General features: G+C 53.7%; 5 protein-coding genes across 5 annotated transcripts in view; 2 read left to right on the top strand and 3 right to left on the bottom strand.

Moving 5' to 3' along the window:
* SODALDRAFT_281266 (TRP-domain-containing protein) overlaps positions 1 to 589 on the top strand; it is a gene marked incomplete at both ends in the record, with an annotated part of 2,639 nt that extends 2,050 nt beyond the window's left edge. Inside the window, one exon of the mRNA XM_028608275.1 lies at positions 138 to 589. Within this exon, the coding sequence (XP_028464726.1) occupies positions 138 to 589 (452 nt within the window). The remainder of the gene's footprint in view (positions 1 to 137) is intronic.
* Positions 590 to 1,332: 743 nt separating this feature from the next.
* SODALDRAFT_352143 (protein phosphatase methylesterase) lies at positions 1,333 to 3,130 on the top strand (the record flags this gene model as incomplete). The annotated part of the gene is made up of 2 exons (XM_028613577.1): positions 1,333 to 1,792; positions 1,933 to 3,130. The coding sequence occupies exons 1-2, from the start codon at positions 1,566 to 1,568 to the stop codon at positions 3,128 to 3,130; spliced, it is 1,425 nt and encodes a 474-aa protein (XP_028464725.1). The 5' UTR covers positions 1,333 to 1,565.
* A 702-nt stretch (positions 3,131 to 3,832) lies between these two features.
* On the bottom strand, positions 3,833 to 5,536 carry SODALDRAFT_341067 (HNRNP arginine N-methyltransferase; the record flags this gene model as incomplete). Its single annotated transcript, XM_028613013.1, has 6 exons — positions 3,833 to 4,311; positions 4,438 to 4,769; positions 4,934 to 5,043; positions 5,190 to 5,209; positions 5,347 to 5,360; positions 5,454 to 5,536. 6 exons carry the CDS (start codon positions 5,534 to 5,536, stop codon positions 3,833 to 3,835), a joined length of 1,038 nt encoding a protein of 345 aa, XP_028464724.1.
* Positions 5,537 to 6,185: 649 nt separating this feature from the next.
* Positions 6,186 to 8,615, bottom strand: SODALDRAFT_380405 (hypothetical protein; the record flags this gene model as incomplete). The annotated part of the gene is made up of 4 exons (XM_028615106.1): positions 6,186 to 7,311; positions 7,381 to 7,623; positions 7,704 to 8,191; positions 8,250 to 8,615. 4 exons carry the CDS (start codon positions 8,613 to 8,615, stop codon positions 6,270 to 6,272), a joined length of 2,139 nt encoding a protein of 712 aa, XP_028464723.1. The 3' UTR covers positions 6,186 to 6,269.
* A 1,024-nt stretch (positions 8,616 to 9,639) lies between these two features.
* On the bottom strand, positions 9,640 to 11,593 carry SODALDRAFT_281521 (hypothetical protein; the record flags this gene model as incomplete). Its single annotated transcript, XM_028608291.1, has 5 exons — positions 9,640 to 9,925; positions 10,020 to 10,458; positions 10,624 to 11,010; positions 11,119 to 11,258; positions 11,376 to 11,593. 5 exons carry the CDS (start codon positions 11,591 to 11,593, stop codon positions 9,640 to 9,642), a joined length of 1,470 nt encoding a protein of 489 aa, XP_028464722.1.
* Between the last annotated feature and the right edge of the window lie 800 nt (positions 11,594 to 12,393).

The following is a 12,393-nucleotide window of genomic DNA, read 5'->3' as shown; positions in this document are numbered from 1 at the left end:
TTTTCTTTTCTTTTCTTTTCTTTTCTTTTCTTTTCTTTTCTTTTCTTTTCTTTTTTTTTTAATCTTTTTTTATTTTTACGTTTATCTTTTCACAAGCCAAATTGAGAAAGGATGCTAACTCCTCACCGCGACTACAGAGAAAATGCAGCGCGACATGGACACATTGACACCGCTCGACGCTCGAAACTCGCTCCTTCTAGACCGAAAAGATCCGGAGTTGGGACCCAACGGTGAGACGACCTTCTCGATGGCCTCGACGGTGGAGAAGAGACAATCGATCAAGGCTCGGTCGGCTACTCCCGACGTGTACGACAAGGCAGCGGCGGCCACGTACAACAGCTACCGCCACAAGAACAGCACCAGCAACGGGAGCAACGGATCTTACCGAGCGCTCACCACACAGGGCGCACCGATGTATGGCCACCAGCGCGACCAGAGCCGGGAAAACCTCGTCTCCGGGGCGGCGCCCGTGGGTCAAGATCTTGAACGACAGCCGACTTTGCCCAACGTTGGGAGCGGCGGCTGGGATTCTTCGTACGACAATGGCGGGGCCGGATATTCCGGCTACAGGCAATACCGTGGGTTTTAAAGCGCCGAATGTATTGAGGCGTTGTGACTAGGAGACGTTCCGGACTTTGTGTGTAATAGGGGGGTGGATATGTTGCGGACATCCAAGATGGGGATGCGGTTGGTCGTTGCCTCTTTTTCATGCCACCCGGGGCCGTGGGTGTAGCGGAGAGAGGGCGCGGATGTTGAAGAAGCCGTAGTACCTTAGTTACTGACTCCTTGAATCTGTGTGTACATTCTGTACTTGTTTTCTGCATTTTGCATTTCGCTTCTTGTGTCACACAGCGTCCATCCTTTTGGGTTTATTTCAACCACCCTCCGGTTTTATATGTTAGATCTTTTTCTGTTGATTTGGGCAGGGGAGGTGACACGAGAGTGAAGATGAAGAATATGAAATGGGAGGTCTGCCGTGTGAGTGCTGTATATTATTCGCTCCTCTTGAGTTTTCACATATACTCCGTACCAGTTAGTGAGGTATAAATCACCTGAGAATACTGTTGAAAGGAGGCAAGTGGTAAGTGAGGGGCAAGTTCTCGGGTGGATCCTCACGCTTATCCACCAGAGCCCAGTGACAACTGCCGCCAGCTACGTAATCAAAACAAAATACACTGTGACGAGGTACGACTTTGCATGTGTGATATAGTACCGGTACCAATTTGTCACAGTGTTGACAAATTCCGTCCGAACCGTATACGACGTATCGTGCGTTTCTTATCTTATCTTCAGGAGAGCAGTGGAAAGGTGATCGACACGACCAACAACTCCATCAACGACGGCGTTTTCGAGGAACAGACTTGAAGGCAACTTTTCAAGGCTGATACAACAACGTGCTTCCACTTCTGTTATAAATTTTCTCTCTCATCCCGCCATTCCTTCAACTATTATTTCCGGCGGATGGGCGTATTCAACTCATCTATCGAGGCAAGGGACGTGAAGCCCAGATACAGACAGACACAGACACAGACGCACACGCACACGCAGACGCACACGAATCAACCATGAGCGACCTCCAACGAGCATGGGCGAAACGTAAACTCGACACCATGCCCGAGCCTCTCTCCCTCGCCGAGGAAGAACCCGCCGAAGAGGAGACGGATTTTGTCCCTGACCTGCCCGAGCACCTTGACGACGGAGACTCCTCATCAGCCTCATCGGCCTCGTCCGCCTCTTCCACCGGCACCGTCATCCCTTCACCTAGTCAGAGACTTTTTGCGAGACCTCAAGGGTATGTTTGAACGTCTTATCTTCATCTCGTCGTGCCATGATGGAGACGTAAATCTTCATCCCGGCCATGAAAAAGACAGATGCGCTGACTGACACCTTATCTTCTTCCTTCTCCCCCCTACCCACTAGGATACCGAACAGGGGTGCTCGCAGCTGGGAACCCATACCCTGGACAACTTATTTCGAGAGGGAACTTTTCCTCGAGCAGGATCTCAACGGCGATGCCTCCTCCTCTTCTCCATCACCACCAGTATCGTTCCCGTCGTCCTCGTCCTATCGCATCACCCATCACGTTTACCTCACCTCACCCTCATCTCAAGGCGGTCCTCTCTTCGTCACTCATCACGGCGCAGGCTCCTCCGGCCTCTCCTTCGCCCTAGTTTCGGCCGAGATCCGCCGTCTACTCCCCAACGCCGGCATCCTGTCCCTCGACGCACGCGGCCACGGCTCCACCACCGTCACCTCATCTCCTTCTACCCCTGAACCACCGCCCCTGGACCTCTCCCTCGAAACCCTCACCCAAGACCTCTACAACGCCATCCTCCTCACCAAACGCCAAATGCGCTGGTCCCAGATCCCCCCGCTCGTCCTGGTCGGCCACTCCCTGGGCGGCGCCGTCGTCACCTCCCTCGCCCTGAACCCGCGCTCCCTGGCCCCGCACATCCTGGGCCACGCCGTCCTCGACGTCGTCGAGGGTTCCGCCATGGACGCCCTCCAGAGCATGCACGCCTACCTCTCCACCCGCCCCACCGCCTTCCCCTCCGTCGAATCCGCCATCGAATGGCACGTCCGCTCCCGCACCCTCCGCAACTCCCTCTCCGCCAGGACCTCCGTCCCTTCCCTCCTCGTCCCGGACAACAAGAACCAGGACGTCGCAGTCGTCCGAGCCGATCCCGAACCCAACCCCACTTCTTCCACCTCCACCCCAGCTCCCCCTTCGTCCACCGCCTCGTCCCCGTCGTCATCATCATCATCATCATCGTCGTCGTCGTCTACCGGGAACCAACGCCGCCCCTGGCACTGGCGAACCGACCTCGCCGCCACCCAACCCTTCTGGGAGGGCTGGTTCGCCGGCCTGAGCCGCAAGTTCCTCTCCGCCCGCGGCGGCAAGCTGCTCCTCCTGGCCGGCACCGACCGCCTCGACACCGAGCTCACCATCGGCCAGATGCAGGGCAAGTACGCGCTGCAGGTCTTCCCCGACGCCGGCCACTTTCTGCACGAGGACCTCCCCGAGAAGACCGCCGTGTCGCTCGTCGACTTCTTTCGCCGGAACGACCGGAGCGCCCTCGTCCTGCCGCCGAAAGTGTCTGATCTTCTCAAGCAGGGGAAGAAGGTCTGAGTTCAGTTCTGATAAAACTCTGGCGTGGGATATATATTTATAAAGGGGGTTTTTTCTTTTTTTTCTTCTTCTTTTTTTCTTTCTTTCTTCTGCGGTATCATGTGTCATGTGTAGGTACAGGCGTCTAGAGACAGATAAGAGAGAGAAAGAAGAAAGGGAAAATTCCAATGCCTGATCCCTCCCCATCACAGAAACCTTTCAAAAGTCATAACCGCTGCCTCCCTCTTCAGGACGGTCCGGTTTCCCGTGGTCCTGGTCTCCAAACCGATCCCACCGCCTCGGCAATCAGGCAAATTCTTTTGCGAGCGAGCGAGAGAAGAGACAAGATCTTCTAGTGTTATAGTGGTTTTTTTGTCTTCTCTATACCACCACGATGCCACATCGATAGCATGTACTCTGTGTTCAGCGTGTCATAACGTTTGGGGAGAGTTCAACGTCTCCATAGCCGGCGCAGGTTACGCAGCCTGGCAAGACACCAGTGAGCTCCATGGATAAACCCCTTTTTTTGCGCCTTATTCCTCCCGAAATGAAAACCCCTTGGCAGGCGCCGGTTGTCTCTGACAATTTTTAGGGACATGTTGTCATTACTGTCCCTTCCTTTTTTGTCTGATTTTCTTCCTTTTTTGCTGGTACCCACATCTCCTCTTCGCAGCTCTCTACCCGGTACCGGACTCGGTCGAGGATCGTAGGGATTTTCTTTTTCTAGCACATCTTATACGTGCAAGTACCGGTAGCAGCACGCTTGGGATCGGGGCACTGGAGATTGTAGTCGATGGCAATATCGAGATCGCGGCGGTTCTTATCGCTGGGCTTGACACGGAGGGTCAGGCCGACCGACTCGCCCTGCTGGACGGTGAGGACGTCCTGGAGGTAGAAGACGGTCTGCTTCCAGTGCGTCCACTTGGTATGAGGGCCGGTCGAGAACCGGACGGTCTTGTGGGCGGCGGTGAACTCAATGTCGAACCAGCCGACAATGGCGTGGATGAAGTCGTCGCGGCGGACGGTGAGATTGATCTCCGACTTGAAAGCCAGGTCGGATACCTGGCACTTGTAGAGGTCGAGGGTCAAGGCCAGTGCCGGCTCGGTCACTACCGCCTGCACGTCGACGGTGTCGACGAGAGGTTCCCTCAGGGCGACCTCCTTGAGGGGTGTGTAATTGAAACCGTACACGCTGTTCCAGTCTTTGATCGGAGGGTTTGATTAGTTCAATAATCTCTGCCACTTTCTTTTCCTCTCTCTCTCTCTCTCTCTCTTTTTTTTTTTTTTTTTTTTTACCACAATAGGAGAACAAAAGCCAAAACACTCACATCCTATCTTGTCATCCTTGTAGTCTCCATCCTCGATACCCGCAAGATAGATGGTAGCCCTGTCGGGGAAGATCAGTCCGTCCTTGGCGAGGTAGCGGTCTCGCGCATAGAGTACGGTGTCGAGCATGCTCTCGTAGAGCAGGAAATAGCCCATCCATTCCGAAATGATGATGTCGACTTCGGGGTAGGGCAGCTCGACTTCCTCCATCTTCCCCTGGATGAGGGTGATCTTGTCTGCCATGCCGTTGACGGCCACGATTTCGCGGGCCTTGAAGATCATCGTGGACATGTCGACGCCGATGACGTGTTTCGCGCCAGCCTTGACCGCAAACCTGTAATCAATCCATGTTGTGATTAGTCGTCTCTATCTCTACAAGTGCTGACGAGAGAGAGAGAGAGAGAGAGAGAGGGCAGTAGCAGGGTTGGCCAGAAGGGAGAAGAAGAAAAGTGGAGGCAGGTCAGGAGAAAGAAAGAAAAAATGGGAGAAACAACGTACATGGCAAGGATTGCTGTGCCACAGCCAACATCAAGAACGACCTTGTCCTTGAAAATGTGCTTGTTTTGAACAATAGCATTCATGTACGACTTGGTGCGGACCTCATCTTTCTGAAAGAGAAACGCATGTGAGCAAAGACTGTCTTGCGCTCCTCTCCCACTGCAGTAATAGGAAATTTCCCATTCGGGAAGGAGGGGTAGCAAGCAAAAAAAGGGGAGGGAGGGGTGGCAGGCTATCGGTCGTGCCTCGAACGTACAAGCATTTCCTCGTGGATTCCTGTACAATGCGTCCACTAATGTTAGCCGTCCGAAGAGGAGAAAGTAATCACCACAGAAGGGCGAGCCAGGGGGCCAGGTTCAGAGGTGGGCGGCGCAGGGTCAAAGCCCCGGCAGTCCGAATGGCGATCAACATACCGTGGTGGTCATAGCTGTAAAACAGGTCCCGGCATCGTCAGCGTCTCTCGCTTTTCTTCTTGCGCAGAAAACACTAGACAGAAAAAGCGCGCAAAGGGGATACGAACCTTTTAAAGTAGTGTTGCTCCGAGTGCTCCATGTTCTTGAGCTTGGCCTCAGCCGCGTCGATCTCCATGTTTTTGCCAGCCATGGCGAGAGAAGGTAGGGATGGTAGAGGGAACGGGATAAACAATGGTCGACTGCAGAGTTGGACCCTACTTATATGTATACAAGTGTTTGGAGAAGAAAAGTAGAAGAAATAATAAGCTATGTGCTCATTGCTTGTTGGTTGTTGCGCGCAAGAAATGTAAGGAGAAGAGAATCTTCGGACCTCAACGCTATCGGGCAATAAAGAAAAAAATTGGGTACCTTTTTTTCACCGCCTACATGTCGTAGGTACAACGTACTGCGTTACGGAGTTATTCCCTGTAGGTAGGTACTTTGTACCCCAGACCCTTCTTTCCTCGTAATCTTATCAGATGGGGTGGGTCAGCATAGGTAGTGGGGCCTCCTCACCTCGTTCACCTTGACCGATGTCACCGAGGCTCACCGAGTTTTCATCGGATCAGCCCTTCGGAACGTCCAACGTCGCTTGTTCTTTTCTCCTTGTCTCTGTTACGAATACCTCCATTGCTTCTCCCCACAAACGTAGATATAATGCCTGAATCTACTACTACTACTACTACTACGGAATACGAGACTATCCTTCAAGACCAGAGGGGATATTTTTCACCGCTGCCGAGCAAGAAGGGGTTCCACTTGTAACGATACACACAATTCAGAATGTCCTCCTCCTCTGTCTTGTTATACCTATCTACGAGTACTCCCATATTCAGTGTATCGTTGCTGTTTGGATCATAACTCTCCATCTCTAATCTTCTTGGCTAGTCAATGCTCATGGGCTCTGGTTCCTCGTCCCCGCCAATAGACGAGAAGTCCGGGAGCCCCCCTGTTTCGGGACGTCCATCGTATGCACCTATATCCCAGTCCAACAACATCCTGATTTTGGAGTGAAGATGCTCGTACGTTTGCTCCGTACCGGGAACTGCCGCCCTCATGAACAACTCGAAGATGCGATGTTTGCCCAGCATGTAAAGTAGCACGAGGCGGGTTTCTGTCAGTAAACCCAGCCACTGGCGGTGCGGATCGGGTTGGGTATAAACAATGAGTTGGTCACCGTCGTAGGACAGGTCACACCGGGCCCCCTCAAACTGACTAGCCACGTGGTTGTTCGTATCGCTATCTAGGTCTAGCACAAGCTTGAAGCGCGACGGGTCGGCCAGGAAGTCGTTGATCAAGGTGCACTTGTCGCAGCAGGAGAGGGTCAGGGGTTGGCAGGACCAGTCGTCGCGGGGCTCGGGGTGGTGGATGGATCGACTCAGGAACTCGTCAACGAAGGACTGGTAGAGCTCTGCGTAGCGTGAGACGTGTTCTTCGTCGGGGCGATCCGTCTCGCTCAACCTGGTAGCCAGGCTGTCTAGCAGCCGGAACCAGAAGCTGAAGAGGTTCCACGTGCTCACACGATGCGCATCTCTTGCAAGTTTCTTCAGAAAGCGAGTATGTTCGGGACACCCAACATCGTGGGCCCCAGACCGAACCAAGGGACCGGCGACCGCGGTGGCTGCCGCGTCCAGAGGGCACCCTGGGTCCTTAGGTGCCATCATCACTCCCTCGGAATTGGACACCTCATCCGCCGCGTTGAGATCAGTCGGGTCGGCCCCAAACGCTAACATGGTGTAAGGCTCAGACGAGTGGGCTCTACAGCCTGCCACATCGAAATGGTCCAGGCACCGAGTTTCGAGCCCCTCAAGAGCCCAGGCCATTTCACTCTCGTCCCCCGTAGTCGGATAAACAACAGCGAAGGCGGCGAGGAATCCAAGAACAAAGGCGCATCGATGTCGGTTGGCCTCGAGAAGGCTTTGTACGCTGGGGAAAAAGGATTAGGTACATTGTTTGCGGCAGAAAAGAGGATGACAGGGATGAGGAATAACCCACATGGTCTTCCATGACGTCCTCCAGTCACTCCCTTCTGGCCTAATCCTCATCAACATAAAGAGACCATAACCTGCACTGCAGTTGCAAGCGAATTTCCGAGGCGCTGCCTTGAGATGCCCCATACAGGTATGACAGAGCTCAAGAGCAAAATCATAACAGCGCCTATCCCCTGCGTGGGCCAGCCACAGAATTACGTTTGAGCTGGCATGGAGATTACCAAAGGTCTCCAACATTTTTATCAAGCTTTATTGCTTTCCAGGTCAGCTAGGCTCGCTCACATAATACCAAACGAGACCAGGAAGAAGTCACGACGCGAGGCTTACCCGGCCTGCACTTGGGCGTTCATCCAACGGCGCTGAGCCAAGAGAAGAGCTTCCGATAGGAACTGAAGATGCTCGTGGGTGAACCATTCCACGAGATCCGTGTCTTCAATTGTGGCCCTGGTGAATATATCGTCTCGAGATATGAGGTTTTCGTAGAATACGCCGCGCCATTCGAGAAGTAGTGCTGCTAAGAGGGCCGCCAGCTTCGTACCCGCTGGACGCTCACGCTGCCCCAGCGTGAGCACGGCGACCCAAGCACGAGCCCGGGTGTCACTTCGCCAAAAGTCGACTGCTTGCATGTGTTCATCCAACCATAGCCTGTGACAGAGCTTAATGGTTCGCCCGAGAGAATCGCTGCGCCAGTGGTTAGATCTCGGCCCTACCAAGGTCTCCCAAAGCGTATTCCATGTCGTCTCGAAATGAGGCTCGCGGAGGGGCAGGGCTCGCTCCAATTCAAGCGTGTATTCCTCGGGTACCAATACCACAGCCTACAATAGAGTCAGCTCGGATCCGAGGAGGCGGGGAGCATGGCGTAAGGGAACTGACAAGGTCCGGGATAAAATCCACCTTCCCGCCATGTGTGTCATTTATCGCATTTGTCGGCCGAGTAGGCCTTTGATTCAAGAGGTCGACAAACAAGTCGAAGGAATCCGAGGACAGGTCCTTGACGCCCATGACGTCTAATTGTACGAAATACTTGAAAAGGCTTACGAACCTCAGGAACGGTCTGCTTTGCGGATCGGGCTTAGGCCAAAGTTTGGTGCTGGCGACATAAACGGCGAATTCGGTGTCTCGAGCCGCCTGTCCCAGGTGGAAGAGGAACGGGACATCCCAGTGGTCCAGGGGCCCGTCTTCTCTTCTACGGCGACTTTCACCACGGGCGCGTTCAAACAGGTATGAGATGCAGCACATGCTCCATCCTGCATCAGGGGTAGGTTCAGCCATCTAAGCCTTAAGCAGCCCGACCAGTCTAGCCTGGAGAATGCTTGGGGGCTCCAAAGGTCCAGGTTGGGGGCTCAAAGTTGGCCAAACCTCGGAGACATAACGGAGGGGAGTGGCGACAAGTCGAAGACGCAGAATGGTCTCGAATAGATCTTCCCGAAGCTGGTGATATGCCTCAACCTGTGCCGGGTCCGTGTAGGGGCATGTTTCTATGTTTGTATACCGGAAACAGGCTGGAGGTCCCTCAGTTTCGTCACCCATCACAGTTTCGTCAGCCATCTCGCCGTTCTCGCGCTGATTTGTTCTTTTTGTCGAATGGGAGAATAGAATAAAATGAACTCCTGGAGAAAAAGAGCACACAGAATATCGATGGGCTAGCTTTGGAGTGGTAGTAATTCAATTTTGTCACAGTGATATAGTGGACGAGGATGTTTGTGAGAGAAGAAGGCGGAATCATGGAGCAGATCAGGGAGCAAGGGACTGATATTTGCCAGACAGACGGTTAACGACTTAAGGTAAAGTACCTACCTTAAGTACTTTCCTTCCAGGGTTTCAGTGCTTGAAAAGGTTCTCAGGCCAAGTCAGGGGTAAGGTAGCGGACAGGGAAATGGCAGACAAGGCAGGAGCAACCCCCGATTAGTTTCTATAAGGCACCTAACCTACCTTACCTTACACCGAAGGAAGAAAGCCTCGCGGACAGGCGTAATTACTTCGTACTTGCTTTGATGGCATATGAACTCCAAAAAACCCCTCTTAAACTGGTAGGGGGCCATGTACACCCCAAAAGTCCATATCACCTTCCCCTTAAAAGTCAGCCAAGTCGGCTGTCCAAGATTCCATCAGTTTCCGCCCACTCTCAATTGATAAGGTACGCATTCATGCCATGCAATGTCCATACCTACCTAGGTACGCCACCAGCGTCCCTCGTCACTAAGGTACCTATCGTCATGCTTCCTGTTTTCCGTTCCTTGCGTGTCAGGAGCTCTCTGCTCGTCTACATCACGAACAAAATGTTGGTGTCTAGATAGTAATATATTTCTGTTAGTGACCAGGGCTGATTCACTCCGCGTGGATGTGTTGTTGAAGAATCGACAGAAAGAAACCTACCTATGGGGTGACTGCTCGAGAGCTGCGGCAATTGGGAGTAGTCGCCCTCGGACAGAAGGTCTCTGATGCTGTTGAGAAGTTCGACGTAGCTCTGCTGTGGATTGTCCCGGAGCGCGGTGACGAAGGCGTGCGACATGGCGCCTGTGGCCTTGTCCGCGATAGTGGCATCCGCCCTGTTCCTGTTGTCAGATGACTTGAACTTTGTGAAACAAGAGAAGGCACCAAGGGAGGACAGAGGGGATGCGCCAGGGAGGGGGTTGAACGAACGATGTCTGATCATCCTTGCTGCCGGACCACATAATGACGTCGGCGGGAGAAGTCCTCGTGGCTTTGGTGTACTCATACGCCTTGTCGCCCTTGAGTGCCTTCTTGCCGAAATCTAGGATCGAGGACATGACTCGAGTCATATCTCCGGTAGCATAGGCCGTGACGGCGCTAAGGAGACCCTCGCCCGCTTCTTTGGCCAAGTTGGGCTCCTTCAGGACACCCTTGGTCGAGTAGACGTAGGGCAAGTCAAGGGCAGTTCCCGAGTGGCAAGAGTCGAAGATGGCCGTTAGGCGAACACCCGGCTGCAGGGGTTGGACCATGATAGCGTGCATCTCGTCATCCACGATATGGCCGGCTTCCTTAAAATCGACGGGGTAGATGACTTCGTCCAAGCCGTCTTCCTCGTCGCCGTCCTCGTCCTCGGTATACCCACCATGACCTAGGAATCGTTTAGCAAAAGAAAAGGGGGGAGTAAAGTAGTAAAAGGAAAAAAAAAAAAAGGAAAAGGAAAAGGAAAAGGAAAAGGAAAAGGAAAAGGAAAAGGAAAAGGAAAAGGAAAAGGAAAAGGTGAGGGAAGAAAAAAATAGTGATGATGGGTACGCACCAGAGAAATGGAAAAACAACGAGTCGTTAGGTCGAGCGCCCTGGACGAGCCAGTGCATGGCACGCAGTATGTTGTGTCGCGTGGGTTGGCCGACAGGATTTTGCTGATCATCGGTCAGAATAACCATGTCCTCCTTCTTGTAGCCATACTTCTCCGTAAGGAAGGCCGAGATGTTCTTAACATCATTCAGACAGCCGCGGAGCTCGCCATCCTGGCCGAAATAGTTGACGCCAATGAGCAACGCCTTTCTTTTGCCGGTACAAGCAGAGTATTGAAAGCCGTAGCTCTCAGGGGCGCCGTGGCCAAACTGCTGGAAGCCCGAGGGTGGCGGGGGAGGCGCATTCCTGTTTCCATGTGTCCACGAGTTCGAGTGGGCGGTGGGCATATCTTTGAAAAGAAGAAAGGGGGAAAAAAAAAAGAGTTAGTCCGACGGGCAACCCAAGACGTTCCCTCTGGGAGGGAACATGTCGAGGAAGGTCAGGGGAGAATACGTACGTGGCCTGCCATGATTTCCGCGGTTGATGGGGTAGCCGTATACATCGAGGCCGACGGGAGGAGGATAGTCGGGAGGATCGTACTGACGCGTATAGGCGCGATCGGGATGGGGGTCAGGGGGTGCTTGATTGTAACCGTAGCTCCGTTCACGCGGAGTTTCCGGCTGGGGTCGGTATCGATGGGATGAAGGAGGAGGCCCGGGGGGCGCTTCGTAGTCGGCCTCGGGGGGCGGCCGATAGTCATCGTCACCATGATACCTTGGACGAGGAGGGGGAGGGGGTCCGTCAGGAGATTCATATTCGTCCGGTCGAGGGCCCGGAGGGGCGTATCCACCGTAGCCTCCGTAGCCGCGTTGACCAGGGGGCGGCCCGGGAGGAGGCTGGTGGCCTCCGTAGCCTCCGCCGTAACCCCCACCATTGTAGGAGCCATACCCTCCGCCGCCGCCGTAGCCGTTGCCTGGATAACCGTAGGACATGGCAGTAACCGTAGGCAGATGCTCTGACTTGAAAAGCTAAGCTTATGTGTCTATGGTGGCCAAGGACGCAGAGATAGGAAGTTGAGAGAAGCTGCAAGGCGGTGAAGTCAGCCAAACGCAGCTACGGGAGGTTAGGTAGGCAAAGTACGGAAGTGGTAATCGGTAGTAGCTTACCCTGGTAGCTGTGAGATGAGGTGCCGAGACGACGACTGGCCAGGGAAGAAATATGGGAGCAACGGTGCCTCTCCCTAGGTACCTTATGAGGAATAAGCAAGGACAGTCTCGGCCTGCGTCAGATGGATCCCTGAGGTAGGCAGGTAAAGTAGATGGAGTTGGTGCAGAGGGGCAGCGACAGGAGCAAGGGTGCGAGGTATGGTCCTTGAAGGCAGGGCGGAGTCAGTGGCTTCTTCTTAGAGAAAGGGGTGGAAGGAGGAGACAGGGAAGCCGGAGAGCCCTGGTTTAGTCACGAAAGTTATAGCTTCAGCTAATTCCAGACGTAACGGGGCAAGGGAAAAGAGTAACAGAATGTGGTGGAGAGAAGAAAAAGGCTCGTGGACGGCAAAGGTGAGGCACGTTGACAAGATAGACCTTTCACCTGCCTGGGCACCTAAGGTGGGTTACTCCAGTCTGCAGCATTTGGTGTGAACAGGGCTGTTTTGCTGATGGTGGGGTGCAGGCTGGAGGGGCAGAAAGCTGGATGGAGGAGGGGCAGGTACCGCATGCCGCAGGGGACACTGTAACAACTTCTAAAAATAGTAACAACGCATCACTAGGTATACGCCGATGGTAGCATTAGTATC

This window comes from Sodiomyces alkalinus, assembly GCF_003711515.1.
Source record: "Sodiomyces alkalinus F11 unplaced genomic scaffold SODALscaffold_8, whole genome shotgun sequence".
NCBI classification, from domain to species: Eukaryota; Fungi; Ascomycota; class Sordariomycetes; order Glomerellales; family Plectosphaerellaceae; genus Sodiomyces; species Sodiomyces alkalinus.
The sequence above is the reverse complement of the archived record's forward strand: the minus strand, read 5'-3'. Positions and strand labels throughout refer to the sequence as shown.